This window comes from Tauraco erythrolophus, chromosome 2 (assembly GCF_009769465.1).
Source record: "Tauraco erythrolophus isolate bTauEry1 chromosome 2, bTauEry1.pri, whole genome shotgun sequence".
NCBI lineage: Eukaryota > Metazoa > Chordata > Aves > Musophagiformes > Musophagidae > Tauraco > Tauraco erythrolophus.
Genome location: NC_141466.1, coordinates 108406145 through 108423080, shown reverse-complemented (window position 1 = coordinate 108423080; position 16936 = coordinate 108406145). Strand labels below are relative to the sequence as shown.

The 16936-nt window shown below is 42.5% G+C and overlaps 1 protein-coding gene across 1 annotated transcript in view; it reads right to left on the bottom strand.

The window, feature by feature from the left end:
* Positions 1–4839: 4839 nt before the first annotated feature.
* The window catches only part of SMYD2 (SET and MYND domain containing 2), a 31620-nt gene continuing 19523 nt past the window's right edge, over positions 4840–16936 (bottom strand). The window contains exons 6-12 of the mRNA XM_086629394.1: positions 15909–15976; positions 14031–14133; positions 11528–11638; positions 9641–9761; positions 8690–8864; positions 7177–7285; positions 4840–4920 (exon numbers count right to left, since the gene is read on the bottom strand). Of these exons, the coding sequence (XP_086485520.1) occupies positions 4840–4920; positions 7177–7285; positions 8690–8864; positions 9641–9761; positions 11528–11638; positions 14031–14133; positions 15909–15976 (768 nt within the window). The remainder of the gene's footprint in view (positions 4921–7176; positions 7286–8689; positions 8865–9640; positions 9762–11527; positions 11639–14030; positions 14134–15908; positions 15977–16936) is intronic.

The following is a 16936-nucleotide window of genomic DNA, read 5'->3' as shown; positions in this document are numbered from 1 at the left end:
AGTTTGTGGAGTTGCTGTGTGTTGTGTTGCATGGCTTTTTTAACACCAAAGCATGATAGTGGGTGGGTTCTAAGAGGCCAGTTTCATCCTTTTGGAGTGAAGTCTGGATTGGAAATCTCACAAAGACGCATCAATGGCCAATGAACGGAGCTGCACCTTAGAAGTTTGACACAAGCAGTCTTCTCCCAAGGCGCCCATGTTGCTGCCTACGCTCCTGGACTCTTTCTGAGAGAGAACTTCGAGTGGATAAGTATGTCTGACTTAGGAATCCATTGTGTATTTTTTCCTTTTTCTGCACTTTGTCTGTATTTAGTAACTCCCCCCCCCCTTTTTTTTTTCACTTTAAACTCTTACCAATGATAGTATCGAGGTTGCTGGCATCAAATTTTTGGTTAAAGTTATGGTCTGAGCATTTCATGCCCAACATTGTCCGATCAGAGATGGGACTGATGACAGCTGAGTTCCGACACTGCTCAGTGCTGTGGGCGTCCTGTTTCTGTTCTCCACAGGCTGTGCTGGAGGATGGTGGACATCAGCTGCTTGGGTCCTACTTGTTCCAGCTCCTCCAGAGGCCTGCTTCGGCAGCCCTTGTCCTTGATTACCTGAGGAAAGATGAAGCTTATTCCCACAAACTTTCTCATATATAGGGACCCTAAATGCTCAGCCTTGTAGGAAATACCTTTTCCCTAAACTAGTTTCAGCTGGCAGGAGACACATCTGTGAGAACTTAAATCTATTGCTAATGCAGTCTTTTTTCTAAAGTATGCTGAAGGACATTTCTGTTCCACTTATTTAAATCAGTTGCCACAGCTACAAATATTATTAAGTATTTGCATGGTTTCAAGAGCTTTTTTAAAACAATTACTTTCTTGTAAACACCCAGAAATGCAAATGACAAAACGTAGGTTGGAAAAGAATGAGTAAGTCTCAGGGCTTCAATAGAGATGGTCATTTTAAGCTTTTTTTTTTTTTTATTTATTCTTTTTTGATCCAATACCTGCCATGTCTGTGTAGCCCACAAGCGACTGTAAAATAAATGCTGATGGGCAATCTCATACTTGGATATAGCACACAAACCTCTGGGGAAAACTCAGCAGCTACTGACCATGCTGCATTCTCAACAGCTGACTTCCCACCGGTCTCCTGGGAGGAGATGACGACTGAATTAGCTGTTGTCAGCCTCACTAAGTCTGTGAACTGTGTGCTCAGAAAGTGGAAGCCTCAGTATGGCTGGTATCTGCTGTAGCAGCTCTCGTGCATCAGTGAGAGAGGTCAGAGTTAAATTTTGCTGCTTGTCTTTGCGGAAAAGAACACTTTACAGCCAGACAGCCGGGGTGGCACCTGCTGCGTGAAATAAAGGACGCAGCATATTGAAGGAGCAAATACCAGAACTGACCTTGAAAGGGAAGCACCCGCATCAAAACATCTTTTAGCCATCCCTGTGTGGAAATGGATACGACTCTGCTGATGTGGCTTTGGGCAACCTGGTGTAGTGGAGGGTTTCCCTGCCCATGGCAGGGGGGTTGGAACTAGATGATCTTTAAGGTCCCTTCCAACCCTAACCATTCTATGATTCTATGTATATTCTAAGTCACAGGGAGTTTGGGGATGGAGTTTGATGCCAACAAGAGAAAGGCTGCAAGTCTAGAACCCCAAAGGCAATTGTCCCCAGCTTGTTCTTAACCTTCTAGAGAAGTTTTCTTGTAGAATCTGGTGCTATGGGAATAACTATCTAACTATTGTTAGATGGTGAAACAAAACATTTAGTGCACAGGTCAAAAATAGCAGTGTTTATCTAAATATTTACAGTAAATAAGTTTTGTCAGGGTTTTTAGAGTATCTTGGATTACAATTCCCTTGGTTCCTCTCAGCCATTTTTCAGCTGGCATTTCTTTGACATTTTGTTGCCTGTGCTGTATGTGCACCCTCACTGAGGGTGCAGCACTTCCATGCTGCAACAGCAGGACTTTTGCTTTTGGAGGGTGAACTGGAAGTCCGTGGTAAAATAGCAGCTTTCACTGCAGAATCCCAGCACACTCAGTTCCAATATTTCAGGGGCAGTGTTCCCTGATTAGACAGGCAGGAATAACACAGGAAGGCTTCCCACAAACTACTTCCCTGGCAGTCTGGAGGTCACCATATTGGACAGTGGCTGGTAGTTGACACTCAAGGAAGAAATACAAATGCATCTAGAAGAGCGTGCTCAGCCCCTCTAGCACACCTGCCAACCAGACCTTTAGGGACTTCCAGAGGCGAAAGTTATATCCTGCTTGCTGTGTTGAGTAACTACTGATGGATCTGTCTTCCATGAATCACATCATTACCTTTTCTTTACAACCCGTTATTCCTCCGGCCTTCGCACTGTCCTGTGTTGGTGAGTTCCACAACTTAATTACACGTTATGTCTACAAGAACTTCCTTTTTGTGTATGTTAAATAAAAGTATTTTCTTGCTGCTACTCAGTCTTTAAAAGGAAAATCCTTAGTGCCAGAAACACTGTTAATAGGATGTTTATCCTGTTGAGATTGCTCCATATGGAAAACATGTTTTCCTCATTAGTAAAGTACCTTTCTTTGGCTATTTTACAAAGGAAAAAGTTTACACATGCAGATGACTGTAATATTCCCATATATAATTGTGTGGGATGTGTTAAATAACATGTTTAAGTAAATTTTATGTCACTGGATTTTACTGTCCTGTTTTACTTCAGTATTTTGAGGCTTCCTGTTTTATTTGTTCTGTAATTCTGTACATGACAGTTTAGTACAAAACAGTGATCTGAATCTCACCACCTCGTTGTATGTACACGCGTTGTAGAGAAATGGGACATCAGTTACTTGCCCTTCCTGCCCCCTGCTCCCTCCTGTAAGGGCTGAATGGCAGAACTATTCTATGCTATTGAAAGCCTTTAAAAAAAAAAAATCTATGCATGCTATTTTATATTCTAATGTATTATTCATATCAGTACATAAGCTTATGCTTGTCAGTTTTATCTTGTGTATAGAACTGATTACTTTTGACAGTATTTTTGCACTGTTTCTTTTCTTTCTCTTTTTATAAAGGTCTATTCAGCATTAATTGACTGCAGTAATTTTTTTTTACCCTTCACTGCCTTTGTGTAAATAGTTTCCTATATGCTTTTGCAAATATGAGAATGTCTTCAGTCACTAAGGTTTTTTGGTAAGGCTGTCCTTCATATTCACAGTATACAATAAACCCTTTTTTTTTCAAGGAAAACCGTGCTTGTGTTCTTTCCTGTACCAGCTTAAGGTTTGTATTTGCACCTACCGTGCTTGTGTTAAACCAACAGGCACAGCCACGGCCACCGTGAGTGCTGAAGAACCTTCTGCAAACAGTAATCCAAGTTTCACAGGGGCAAGGCTCCTGCCGGTGCTCATGCTCAGCTAATCCAATTCTCTAGTGTTGAAGTATTGTCTGGGCTTTGGCCGGACTTTCTGAAATGAAGGTGCTGTTTCCCTGGACAAGGGTTTACTTGACAAGATAAAGTTAGGATAAAAATAGTCAGCTGGTGCCCTCTTCCTAGGCTTGGCTGTAGTTAAGTGGCTGTGGCTTTCTGGAATCGTAAGAGCTGGTGCAGTTTTATGTACTCCAGCAACAACTACTGGCTAAAGAGCAAGGAAAGCTTTCAGCAAAATGAGCTGACAACCCTTGTTCTCCAGCAGTTTTATTTTCAGAGCAGCGCTCACAGAAAGAAAATATGATGAAGTCCATAAGGGTGATGTGTTCTCTCACTCATTGTACTTTATAAGCTGTGAAAGTAGTAAGGAATGGTCGGGTAGATTTACCGTGCAACATATTTCAACTTTGGGGCTGGAGGTACACAGCCACGCTCTCCCTCCTCATCCTTAAAAGCAATCTCCTGCCATTGATCTAAACGGAGGAAAAAAATCCCCACACTCTGGTCTTATATATGGGCAGAGAAAGCCAAGTCCTGGATTTTTTTCTTCCGAAAATGTTCTCGTTCCTCTATTAAAAGTAATTGCTAATGCATTAATAGAATAGTTTTCATCCACTGGAGGCAAAGGTATGGCTATAAGAAAAGATGAGCTCTCCTCTGCACTAGTTTCACTCTAACTTGTCCAGGGGATTAAAAAGCCAGAAGTTGCACATCTCGTGCCTTGTGGAAGCCTTCGAGCTCTGAGGTAGGTGCCAGCGTTCTCTGTGCAGGACACGCTGAGCTCTGGGTCCTTACAGTGAGGGATGCCCAGCTGCTGGGAGCAGCGATGGGCCTGCAGATTAACAGGCTGAGGGAACACCGGTGGCTCTCCTGCACGGTGTGCAGAATTCATCACGCCCATTTTCCCTTTCTCTCTCAGCTGAGCCACTGCAAGCAGAATTGATTTGGGAAAAGAGGAATCGGATACTAAACCACTACAAAAGTAGTACAGTTTTTGCTAATTAATTCGTCAGATAAAATGAAACAACTCAGGCAAAAGTGGATGTCACGAAACTGATGTTACAAAACTATTGCACCCGTGTAAGTGTACAAGTGGAATCAAGAAGGATCAAAACCACTTTATTTACTTTACACAAATAAAATACAAATTAAAATCCATAAGGAAAAACATGGCCATTTTTAGACATGAGCTGTCAAAAGGCATAACCTTTAAGAAATCATGGATGCTTCCTTAAAAAAAAAAAAAAGGCAATTGTAGATGTGTGGAAGCTAGGAACATTTTGCAAGGCCTGAGTGTGTTTGTCATTCCAATTATAGGACAGAACTGTGTTCATACTCTACCGCTTTTCAAAGCGCTCCTGAAGGTTTCCATAACAAGGCTTTTTAAATAAAGGTTTGAAGGATTGCATAGATTCAAAGGCTCAGTGGTCCTCTAATTCCTTTTTGATCTCTGAAATGTATGGATGATCTTTCCCGTGTGCTACTTCCATGATAGCAATTGCCTATGAAAAGAAAAAAAATATTCACACAATTGATTCATATATAACACCAGGCTATAAATACTCTCTTTAGAGGTTTGAAACAGTCTGACACCTCTAGCTACTTTTTGTCCCCTTGTAGTCATAAACCCAGTAGGAAATAAAATGAAATTCAAGACTAAGTAATAAAGGTTTTACATTCAGAGAATACATCTTTCATCTTAAAGGATCCCAAAGCACCTTTCAAAACGATATTCCTGACAAAACTACTTTGAATGCAACCAGCACCAGGACAGAAAACTGTGAGTGGGGTGGGTAATGCTCTGGCAGAGGAGACTTAACCAGTAGCAGATGGAGCTGTATTGCTACCAATTTATCCTTCGGCTGTCAGACTGACGAGCAGGCCTACTGCAGAAGGTACATTAAGACATTCCTAGAGAAGTTGTGGATGCCCCATCCCTGGAAGTGTTCAAGGCCAGGTTGGATGAGGCTTTGGGCAACCTGGTATAGTGGAGGGTTTCCCTGCCCATGGCAGGGGGGTTGGAACTTAGATGATCTCTGAGGTCCCTTCCAACCCAAACCATCCTACAATTCTATGATTTCAGATTTGATTCTGTAAACCCTCCACCCACTCCAGGGGCCACCAACGCTTTACGAAGGAAGCGACTGATCCTAGGCAGCCACTGAGGTGAAAGCAACACCTTGTCAGATTCAGACAGACACTGCTGTGCCCAGCTCCTTGTCGTTTCACCTACAGCCTGCTCTGGTCCTAAGGGAGAATACTTCAGGCAGCCAAAACCACTGACTGGCACTTTCCTCCCACTATCCACACTGCGTTGGAGAGTGGGTGTGGAGGCAAAATTTCCATTTCAAAAAAGGATAGCAGTGGCCCCAAATGGATGTAATGAAAGGCAGCAGTAGGTCAGAGCAAAAGAAGCAAGTTCAGAGTAAGTGAGAAGATTTAAAGACCACAGCACTAAGATAAAGCACGGAATTGCAGCATTGTAGCCATCAGAGAGCATTTAGTCATTTTCTCCTCGGGACATTTGTTATGGAATTATCCTCTTATATCTGTGAGGTCAGTTCAAGAGCCTTTGGTTCCACCTCAGCAGCAGTGAGAAATGACTCCGTTCCCCTTCTGCCCAAAAGCAGAAAGTAGGGCCTTCTGGCCAAGTTGCTCGCAAACTGACGGAGAACAATGGTTTCGTTTTTCCACTAAATCCCAAACATCAGGGGCTGGGATAACTTTGGGCAGTTCCTGCAGGCAGCTTTTGGAAGTGAGTCATTAGAAAATGTTTGTGTTAGGAAGCTAACTATGCCAACAAATCTACCTAGAGTTCCCAACCCTCCATCCCACCTTCCTCCTGGCACAAATCCCAGTTTTAGTCAAAACTTTAACACCACAGTAAAGGAAAAACCTATGCTAATTTTAAACTAGGTAACAGTTAAATTTTAGAGCATATATTCTTGTAGCATCTTTCACCATGGCTGGATGGCTCTGTTATTGCTGGCTAAAAACTTGCCAGCATCTAAAAAGGAAGAAAAAAAAAAAACCAACACAACAAACTGACATTCCACACCAAGTCATTATATGCTACAGTAGTCACCGATGCTTAAGAAACTAAAATAAACTTCTGTCCAACAACAATAGGGGAAGAAAGTCAAGAAATACAGTGCAGACTAATAAAAAACCAGAAGAATTAAAACCTGAAGAATAAGGAACAGACTAACAAAAAGGGGTGAAGAAAAATGTAAAACCAAATGCTATATTTGCCAATTTCAGCATTACCATATGCATTGAATTCCCTTCAGCTATTTAAAAATCAATTGGTTCCAGGACAAATAACCACCAAAAGCATGCCTAGTTTGACTTGGACATGGATATCACAGACTGCAATGAAACACTATGTGCCTTTTATAAGACCCAAGCATTTTTTCTGTCCTTACCTAGCACGTGAGGAGAAGCTCGAGTTCTGCTTCAATTACATTAGTACAGCTCTGGTTCAGTGAAGAACGTACATCAAATATTTAGGCATAATGCTCACTCCAGCTGCTGTAGCAGAAGTCCACCGTGAAAAGGTACGACCCCTTGCATGCGAGAACAGACCCATTTCTGCATCTTTGGAAAAATCAGAACTGAGCCAAAAATCTAGTAACCAAATATATTAACACATGGTGCACTTCCTACCAAGCCAGGCTTACTGACAGAGAAGCACGTAGTGTTTCAGTGATCCCATGTCTGAACTGGTATTACTAATGAAGAAACCAGGAAATAAATACCTTCTTCAGGGCTTTAACTCCAGCCGTTCTATTCTCCAGTGCCATATACAGTCTCCCTAATTTCAGCCACATGGAGGCAACATTCAGCGAGTAGGAGGGGTAATGCTTGCTGCGCGAGAGAAGGAAATTCAGCTTTATCAAACCTGGCAGTTTCATAGCATTCTCCCAGCTCCCATCCCCCTCTCAGGGGGCAAGAAGCTGCCTCTCGTTGCCCCTGCCCATTCGCCTCTCATTCCCTCTGCCATGACTGCCAAGATCAGTGCCAATTGTGTCTGGGATGGGGACGCCTGTCACTTGGGAATTGAACTGAAACTACCATATGCCTCTGAACAGCTGTCAGATGGCAATGACTTTCTGCCACTACTTTTCACCTCGCCAGCTACAGAAAGAGACCGCATTGTGACGAGTTGTTGGAGCCACCCTACACCCGCAGAAGCAACTCGGCTTGTTCCACAATAGCCGGTCTTTCATGGAAAGCGAGGGGCCCTCAGCAGCGCGTACAGCGCACAAGCCATTCTGCGCTCGCACACACTGAGCTCGCAGAGTCCGGTTCAGCAGAGCTGACCTGGAATGCCAGGCTCGGAGCCAGAGGAGCTGGGCAAGTCCCAGGGAAAATAAATAGCACTGAGCCCCCGGCGGGGGGAACGTTGGCTCCTTCTTTGTATCGCTGCTCTCTGCCAAGTGATCTGTGACTTTACGTTGGCATCTGCTCCAAAGGGAGAGCTTTACTTGTGCTCCCAGCTGGCGAGAAAGCCACATCTCAAGATGAGAATCTGCTTGGGAGATTCATGGCAGGATCAGATACAGCGCGTATCTGGCTGGCTCTAAAGAAGGAGATCACTACCCTAAGAACGCAGAAAAATTCATCGGAGAGAGTGTTTGTTTTTACTTTGAGAGGCCACGTGCTGCTTTGCCCCACATGGGCTTCAGCCAGCACGTTCTCCCATGCCTCCAGCTCTGGGGCAGTGGAGATCAGGGACATGAGGGCACCGGCAGCTTCTGAGCGCAGGGGCTGAGCTCAGCTCCAGCTCCCTCTGCCGCTCAGCCCCAGCCCGGGGACAGGACTCTGCTCTCCTGCAACCACGTCCACTGTGCTAATGCAGAGAGGAAGGACTGGGAGAGGGCAGGGGGCTGACACCACCACCAGGCTTTGCCGCCATTACCTTACACAAAATACTGACTGTGGATGCACTTCGAAGCTCTGCTTTAGTAAGGTATTAGGACATTTAAAAAAAACCCTAGTATTTATCTAGCACAGTACCCAAGGTGGTGTAAACTTACTTTGAGAACTCAAAGCAAGGATTTCAGAGTCACCTTCTGTTATATATTGCAGGTCCCCACATTCTGACAGTAACAAAACGCGTCCCAGCATTTAACACCCCTTTTTCAGCAGTGATGTCATGGGTAGTGTGTTTATACAACATGTACTGAGAGAAGTGATTTCTGCCCAAACTTGTCTTAATTATTCAAATTACTGAATTACAGCACTAGAAAAAAAAAGTCTGATATTTACCTGTATGGTCTGATAATTTTTTGCCCATAACGCAGCGCACCTTCCCAGTCCTGTGTGTAGAGACAGACACCCATGGCCTGGTACATCATATGTAACATATAAACATTACTGTCTTCAAACACTGCACCCATCTTGTCCAGGCTGAGTTCACAGATCTCCAGTAATTCACTAGGAGGTACGAAGAAGTCAAGGAACCAAATAAACAGACAGCCTCTCATTAGACAACTACCTGGTAATGCCAAAGAAAAATTGACTTAAACTTATTCCGAATGGTTCTGAGAAGTCCTCTTTTCTCTCAAACGGCATGGAAGCATCTGTGCTACAACCCCAGCGCTTCTCTGAGAGGTGCTCTACACTCAGAGGTATCCTGCTTAAGAGATGTTTCCCCCTCCTACTCAAACACTAGCTGTCATATTTAAAAAGCAACAAAAAAAAAAAAGCAGTTTTCTTGAACCACTACCACATCAGCAATTTGTCAGAAGAACGGGGACTGAAACTCCCCACGCCGTGGGTACTGAACCAGGCATGAGATAGCCTGGTCTGCTTCTGGCCCAACAAACGTTGCATTTTCATCTGTGTGACCACCAGCAACAGCTGCAGCCTCACAAGCAGTCTCCCAAATCCAGGCAACATTACAGCAGACCACCACAGGCACACACCTGTGCTCACTCTGGTCTCCGTTGTGTGGTGTGGAGACAGTCAAATGCTGTGCTCTTAGAAACCGAGAACAGCACAGGAAGGAAAAAACACAGGGTCTCGCAATCCCCCAACACCCACAACATTAAGCTGCCCCTTGTCTCCAGGGACAACTCTTCAGCCAAAGAGGGCAGAGGTAAGTTTAACTTCTAATGGCCACAGTAGTCCTCCCACAGGTACTTCTGAAGCAATCCAGCAGTTAAGATTTTTAGGTCACACACCAAGCCAGTGGAGTCAGGGTGAGACAAAAGATATATTTGTAGTGTTTGGCTCGCCTGAATTCCTCAATCACGTTCCTGGCATATTTGATCATGTCCCGTACTGTCTCTGCTGATGGAGGATCATTCAGCTTGCGGAGTTCCAGTTTCTCTTTATCCTGAAGAAATCACAATGGACGTTACAAATGCAGGTTCAGAGCCCTACAAATAAAGGTGCACCTGCTACACAAAATTACTCTAATAACAGGACACAGATGGGAACTTAAACTCTTCAAAGAATGTAAAAACAAAGGTAGAATATGCACCTGCAGTTTTTCTCTAAAGCCTTGGCTGAGACTCCTAGACTCTTGTGTGCTTTCCAGTTTATCTGCTGTTCTCTACTTCCACAAAGTCCCTTCCTTTCAAAAGATCCAAGACCTTTTCGATTTTGTGATGAAAGCAGTTCTACATAGGAAATGTCACTGCTTCCGAGAGACTAGAGATTGAAACAAATTTAGTTTTAAGGCTAGAAAAGCCCAAATACCTTAGGCCTACACCACGTGATAGTTCAGTAGAAAACGTGATGATATTAAACACAGAAAAGGATCTTTCAGATCTACAGACAAAACCACATTTCCACATATTTTGTTATTTCTGCTGGACAGCTCCACTTACTCTTATCTTTCTGTCTAACTTACTACTTCATGAAGAGTCAGCCGCAACCTGGAGACAACCTTTTGCTGTTTAAGCCTCACATTGTTGCTAGATTTCTTTCCTTCATCTGCAAGCTGAGAGGGCTATAGGGGAGACTCTTTCCAGAACTGAAGGAGGCTAACTGATAGGTGTTTCCAAGAGTAGCACGTTGTTGGAAATCACAGATGAAATCCCGGCTTCGTTAAACTCAGTGGCAAAATTATCAAGGTAACTGTGGGGAAAAACAGAACTATAGTATCAACAGAACGGCCTCAAACAAGAATACTGGGCACTGTTTGGAAAAAAGTTGCAAAAGATGATAACATTTAGAAGAAGGAGATGGTTGTCTGGTCAGTTTGGGAAGTAGCTCTTAAAAGGACACCTTTGTCAAAGTGGGGGGAAAATGATCTGGAACTTGAGGATCAGATAATGCCAGCCAGACTGATCTTGGCTGGAATGACAGATGAGCCACACAAAGCTCAATTCTCCCAGGACCTCCACTGAAGGAGGTCCCAACAGTTGCACAGACACAGTTGTTTCAGTAACTGTTGGGTTTGGGTACCTTTCTCTCCCCCGTAAGTGCTTTTCCTCAAAATAACTAACACCTTGTGTTATGGAATGCTGTCTGGACGTCTGTCTTTGTCCTTTGAAGGGCACCAAGTGATATGCAATGACATAAATCTGGCCTGCAAATGACAAGGAGCTGTGACCCAGAACCATCCTGTCCATGAGAAGACTGATATGATGCCATTGCAGGAAAGCCCATTTTGCAGATTCTGCTGGGTCTCCAAATCATCCAGCAACGCCATATAACTTCACCTAGAAGTGACTGAGATGTCCCAACCGGGAACTGCAGCAGGACTCTGCTCCAGAGCACAACCCCAGAAACACCCCAAGCAAGATTCACTCACTGGGAGTTGGTAAAAAATACACAGTTACAAAAAAATCAGTTCCAAGCTAAATCCTTTTGGCAGGTAGCATAGACACAGTATAATTATCTACTTTTAACCAAGTTTTCATCTTTGCTTTGTAGCTCAGCTTTAAATAGGCCTCTACCAGGAAACTTCCTCATGTGTCATGATTACAGTGGAAAGAATGAGTATCAGAAAGTATTCCAGACGGAGAAACAAAACCACCCCCTCCTCTACTATCCTACTTTTCAAAATGTAATTAAACCAGATAGAATATTACATCTAAGGACCTGGGTAGGTGCCTTGACAGTCACAAGTATATTTCACACCAATTTTATTACCTTTTCTTTCGTAACGCACTCCCTGCAATCACAATCAAAAAAATACGAGTCTCTTAACCGGTCATTTCTGTCTTCCGTGGGATACAACAGGTCAATATAGCTGGTAAAAACCTATATGGTAAAAACACAGCAGTCAGGGAAAACCAGTGCAACTACACACATATCACTACTAGTTCTGGTACGTGTAGTATGACAACTACACATTCATGCAACCTGTGGATCCCTGCAGCCACATCACCTGCCTGCTCCCTCACATCCCAAGCCTCTCAGCAGCATCAGGAGTTGCCATTTGTGAATGCAATCTGACAGAGAGGTGCTTCCTTTCCTGTTCATTATGGAATTTCCCTCAAATATTTCCCTGGCTTAAACCCAGGAAAGCAAGATTCAGGTGTGGATAAGGAAACTATCACAGCATAAATCTCAGGCTCCTGTCAGACTACAAAGAGATGCCTACTTTTCAGAAGTAAAAATAATGATTGCCGGTATCCAGCCTAGGATAAATTACAGTGGCCTGGTTTTTTGGAGACTGGAATCTCAAATTTTTCTTTTAAAAGCCTACAAAAATTGGGGCAACAGCAGTCGCTAGTAGCTTTAAAAACTTAGGACAAGACCTTTAGATCTCTGAAAAGAAGAGAAGCCCAGTGTTCCAGTTCTAGGAGAATGAATATCAGATTTACTTCAGCAGCAACACTTTAAAGCAAAGAAAACTTGCTTTTGAACATTTTAAAGGCCCTTCACATACACAATTCTTAAGTTTTCCTCTACTTCAATGATCTTCAAAAAAGAACCCCTGCAACTAGCTTTAATGCTCTGTTTTTAGAATGAGATCTCCCCAAGAAACATGCCATTTGCACGGCACAGTCGATCATTTGGCAGGCCATGGAACAGCTTTAGTTCCATTCCCTCATTTACAGTTATTTGAAATGTTTTGCTCAGTCTTTTGCTCAGCCTTTATGCTTAAGGTCTCTTTCTTTTTTGAAGTAAAACCTACGGGTATGCATAATTTCATACAGCACATGACGTCCTTTTTATTCTGCGTGATCTCATGCTTTCCCTCACACTCCTCTCCTCCCTTCCCTATTTTCAAAGCATGCAAAATGAGGGAACTGCATTTACAGCAAAAACTTTTAAAAATATTCTGATGCAATGGCTACATTGAGCCTGAAGATGGAGACACAGGCCGTAAGACCACACAGACCCCAAGCAAAACCACTAGCCCACATTCATACAATTCTGAAGTGTCAGAAGAGCAACTGCACAAAAGCCATGAGGTCCTGTAGAACCGATGCAGCTTCTAAAAACCAATTCCATCAAAAGACGATGCCAAGCAAGGTAAGTACTCCTCACTTCCACCTCTCACTGTAATTACTCCCCAAAAATGCTGAAAACGTCCAGGATTCCACAGTAAAATTCCAAAAATGAGATCGGTCCTTGTCCACTATCACAATGCATATGCAGTGACTGCCAAAATCACAGACAAATCATTGTTAGTAAATGGTATAAAGAGAATTTGCTCATTTCAGTCACTCACTCTTAGCTCCAGCAACTAAACTCACTTTGTTCACAATGGGAAATGGCTATAATCCACACAAACAACCCCTCTTCCCTTCTTCGAAACTGCTATTGTGTATTTCAGAAAGCCGTAGGAGTTATCAAAATCGAAACTGCTTATTTTGATCAGCACTAGCCTTGCCTGCTTAAATTAACATTAACAAATGAGCCACTGAAACTCTATGCAAAGTCCATCTCCAGAGAGACTGTTCCGTATCTTCATCCCCTGCAGATATTTGAACATCCTCCTCAACTCTGTTTAACATCTTTTTCCTTTTTTTAAAAGCAAAAAGCAGCGCTGCTGCTGAAGACTCCCTGCCAAGTTCATTATTTGATTGAGAAAGTTTCAAGGTAAACCCAAGAGCCTTATTCAATTTCACAGAATTCTATCCATCACTGTTGATCTTCGCTCCACTTAAAACTCAGACTCTTGTTCTTCTGTGACTTCCCATCCAAAGGCTGCTGAAGTGGTATGACCGGGTCCCATGTTTTGTGGATGCTCCATCCAAACAGAAGTCAGAGGACTTATCTGTACCCATTTACCCCATTTATTCTGACTTCAATTTCAATATATTACTATTATACTGGGAACTATTCTAGCAGTAATAACTTGCTTTGATCTTGGAATTTCAAAGCACCAGTCAAACATCAGGAAACTCAGCTTCATTTTACAGATGGGTAAACTGAGACAGAGGCTGGCAGACACACAGTGACTGCTGCAGGTGCCCTTCCCTTGTTTCACCACAAAATAGCACGCTGCCTCCAAGAATCACTTCAGTCTTCCAGAGCCACCACCACTTTTCCAAAGCAACATCTCACACTTCTCTGAGAAACAAGAGATTCTTCCTCCCTATTATTAAATTGTCTTTTATTTGAAAAGAATCCTGAAAGGCAGGACGGATCTTACTTTTAGGATGCGTGCGGACAGAGTACAGTCAAACAGTGCGTTTACCTCTTCTCCAGGCTCAATCTCTCTAACAGCTCTGACTTCAGCCAAGGTCCCCTTGTAAGTGACAATCACATTTGGGCAACAGCTATGGTTCATCAATGCAACACTGTAAAAGCAGAAAAGTAAACCTTTTTCCCACCACCACAAGCAACAGGCAAAAAGTTAAGCACCGCTTTGCAAAACCAGTCAGTCTCTGCAAGCTCTTTTTGTTCTGCGCCTTAACAGGAAGGTAACCTTGGGAAAATCTGTTGTACTGTTATTTATTCTAATGATATGGAGAATGGCTGTGCTAATGAATCATTACAATTTTTAAATCCTATTATTGCAGGACTAGGCAAGTTATTATTTTCCCATTCTTATAGTGCTACGGGACAGCTGACGGGTGTTCACATACCTTAACTATCAGGATGCTATTTATGTACCTATGACAGACAGACTATTCTCCTCGGAGGAGAAAGAAAGAGAAACACATTTAACCTAAAAGAAACAAGCAAATACAGGAAAAGTCATTAGCTGCATCGCAATTTAAGATGCGTGTTAAAATTTTAGCTGGCTTCTATGCAAACGTACACAGCCTCCACGTTTGAAGTGGGAAGGAAGAGATCTGTGTCTGTTATACAGGCACATGACTTCCACAAAAAACTTGGACTGCTAGAGAAAAGTACTCCCCCTTACTACCGAGCTTGGAGAAAGTGCAATTTGCTGCTTATTTGAAATAAAACATTGATTTTAATTCTTTCTCTTTCAGTCTAGCAAAATAATAATTGTTTCTTAAGTCCTTAGCTCACAGGCATAACTGATAAGTAGGAAAGATCTGTCTCTTGCATGCTGAGCATTTACAAACAAAGGATGGTGTTGGACACATTTCCAGAACATCCTGGTTTAATACTCTCCTCTCTCCACCATGACTCTGATCCTGGGCACTTCAAGGCCTTAATTTCCAATCTGTAGATCAGGAATATGGACTTCAGAGAGACCTGCCTCAAGAAGGATAATCTGTGAAGCAAGGACTATCTACTACTGTCTGTATACAGCACTTAGCAACATCAGGTCCTGCTTTAATTGGGCATTTGTGAGTTTCAGATTACTTTGACACAGATAAGCTACTAGTAAACTATGCCTCGCACGGAAGTCAACCTAAGCAGACAGTGATAATACTTTCAGTATGGGGTTTGCAAAGAACAAGGGCAGAAAATATCCTACTTTGCTACAACATTAAGGGGGAAGAACAGACTTAAATGGAAGAAGTGTTCCTCAGCCTTACAGCGAGCTGTGTGTCCTCACCCACAAACTGCAGTTAACACTTCACATCTGCAGTTTATTTGTAAAGCTGAGGTGCTTGTACATGTTTTTTCCACTGTCATAGCAACATAAAGCATCACAGTTTTTAAAGCATCTGAGGAGGCTGAAAGAAATTATGAAAGGAGTTTACTGTTTGCAAAGGAACAAAGGTAGAAAGGATGTTGTTCAGAGAACACCAGTGAAGGATTATACCCATCCAAAACAGAAAGTTGTGAATAGAGAAAGTCACCTGCAACCCTTTTCATTTCACTTTGATCATTACATGATGTTCCTGTCCAGAACCTGCTAGCCAAGTAAGTAATTGCTTCCTACCGACCTGCATATAGTTCACAATCTAAACTTCAAACAAATTACAAGTACATTTTTACCAAAATTACCATATTTTTAAGAAAAGCTGCTGCAAATTATTGGCTATATTTTATTAGCTAAAGATATTTTAAATAAGACAAATTAATATTAAATGTTTAATTAAATTTATTTCAGTATAGATCTACTTCCATACATGTGTAAGAACCTTTGTTTGGTTTTTCCTAATTTATTTTTATTTTAAAAAAACCCAAAACATTAAAATCAACCTACTCAGGAAATATGGCTGATCCCAAATGAGAGAGTTCTTCATCTTCAATCGTGAAGCCATTACAGTTAACCTAAGGAAAAAGAGAAAGAGACTAGCTCAGCTTCTGGTTAGCTAAGTACTCCACACTCACATGTCCCATTCTCATACTTTAAAGTCAATTGCAGCAATTTGCTTACAATTTTCTTTCCATCTCACCAGTACAAGCAGAGAGCTACATGACATCTCAAAAAGTGAAGTGAGGACAAAGCCCCTATCCAAAGGAATGTGCAGGATACTAAAGAACTGACAGTCCAATGATTGCTTCTGCTCAGGACACAACATCTAGGGGACTGCTCCTTGGAATGCCAACCAAGAGAAATGGAGCTTGAAACGAACGCTAGAAAACGTCAGACAAAGCAAGATCATTGCAAACACAAAACACAGCCTGACACTAAGAAGGCAAAGAGACTTCGTTTGGCCACGACGAATAAAGGGCCAAAGCAGAACTACGCTCGCAAGGAGCAACGTAGGGATGAACAGTGGCAAACTCGGGCTCGGGCACTACAGAGCTTTAATGGAGCGTATGTCACAGAGTCTTGCCACAGTGACATCTGTCATCCAGGGCTGCACGTATCAGCTACAGCTAAAGCACATATAAAGAACAAAAAAGGCAGTGAGAAAGACTTGAACCTAATAAAGACATATAATAGGAGGGGACAGAAAAAGGATAGAGTAATGGAGGAAGTGTATTCCTAATTTAAACAGACACGGGACCAAAAGATCTCGTTCACAAATTTTTCTTACACACTAGATTCAAGCAGGTTTTGAAACCTCCCTCGTTTATTCTCACGAAACACAGGAATCTTACAGCAGTTTCAGCTTTGTTTCATGTGGTTTGTGTGACTTTAAGTGACCAAAGCGCACCTCAACCAAGTACTTTATTCTGCTTTCACTGTGAGTCACATATGTGCCAACATAAAGAGAATCATCTCCACGTTCACCAACATCTCCCTGCAATCATCAAAACGTTCACAGAAGCACCAGAAAAGCA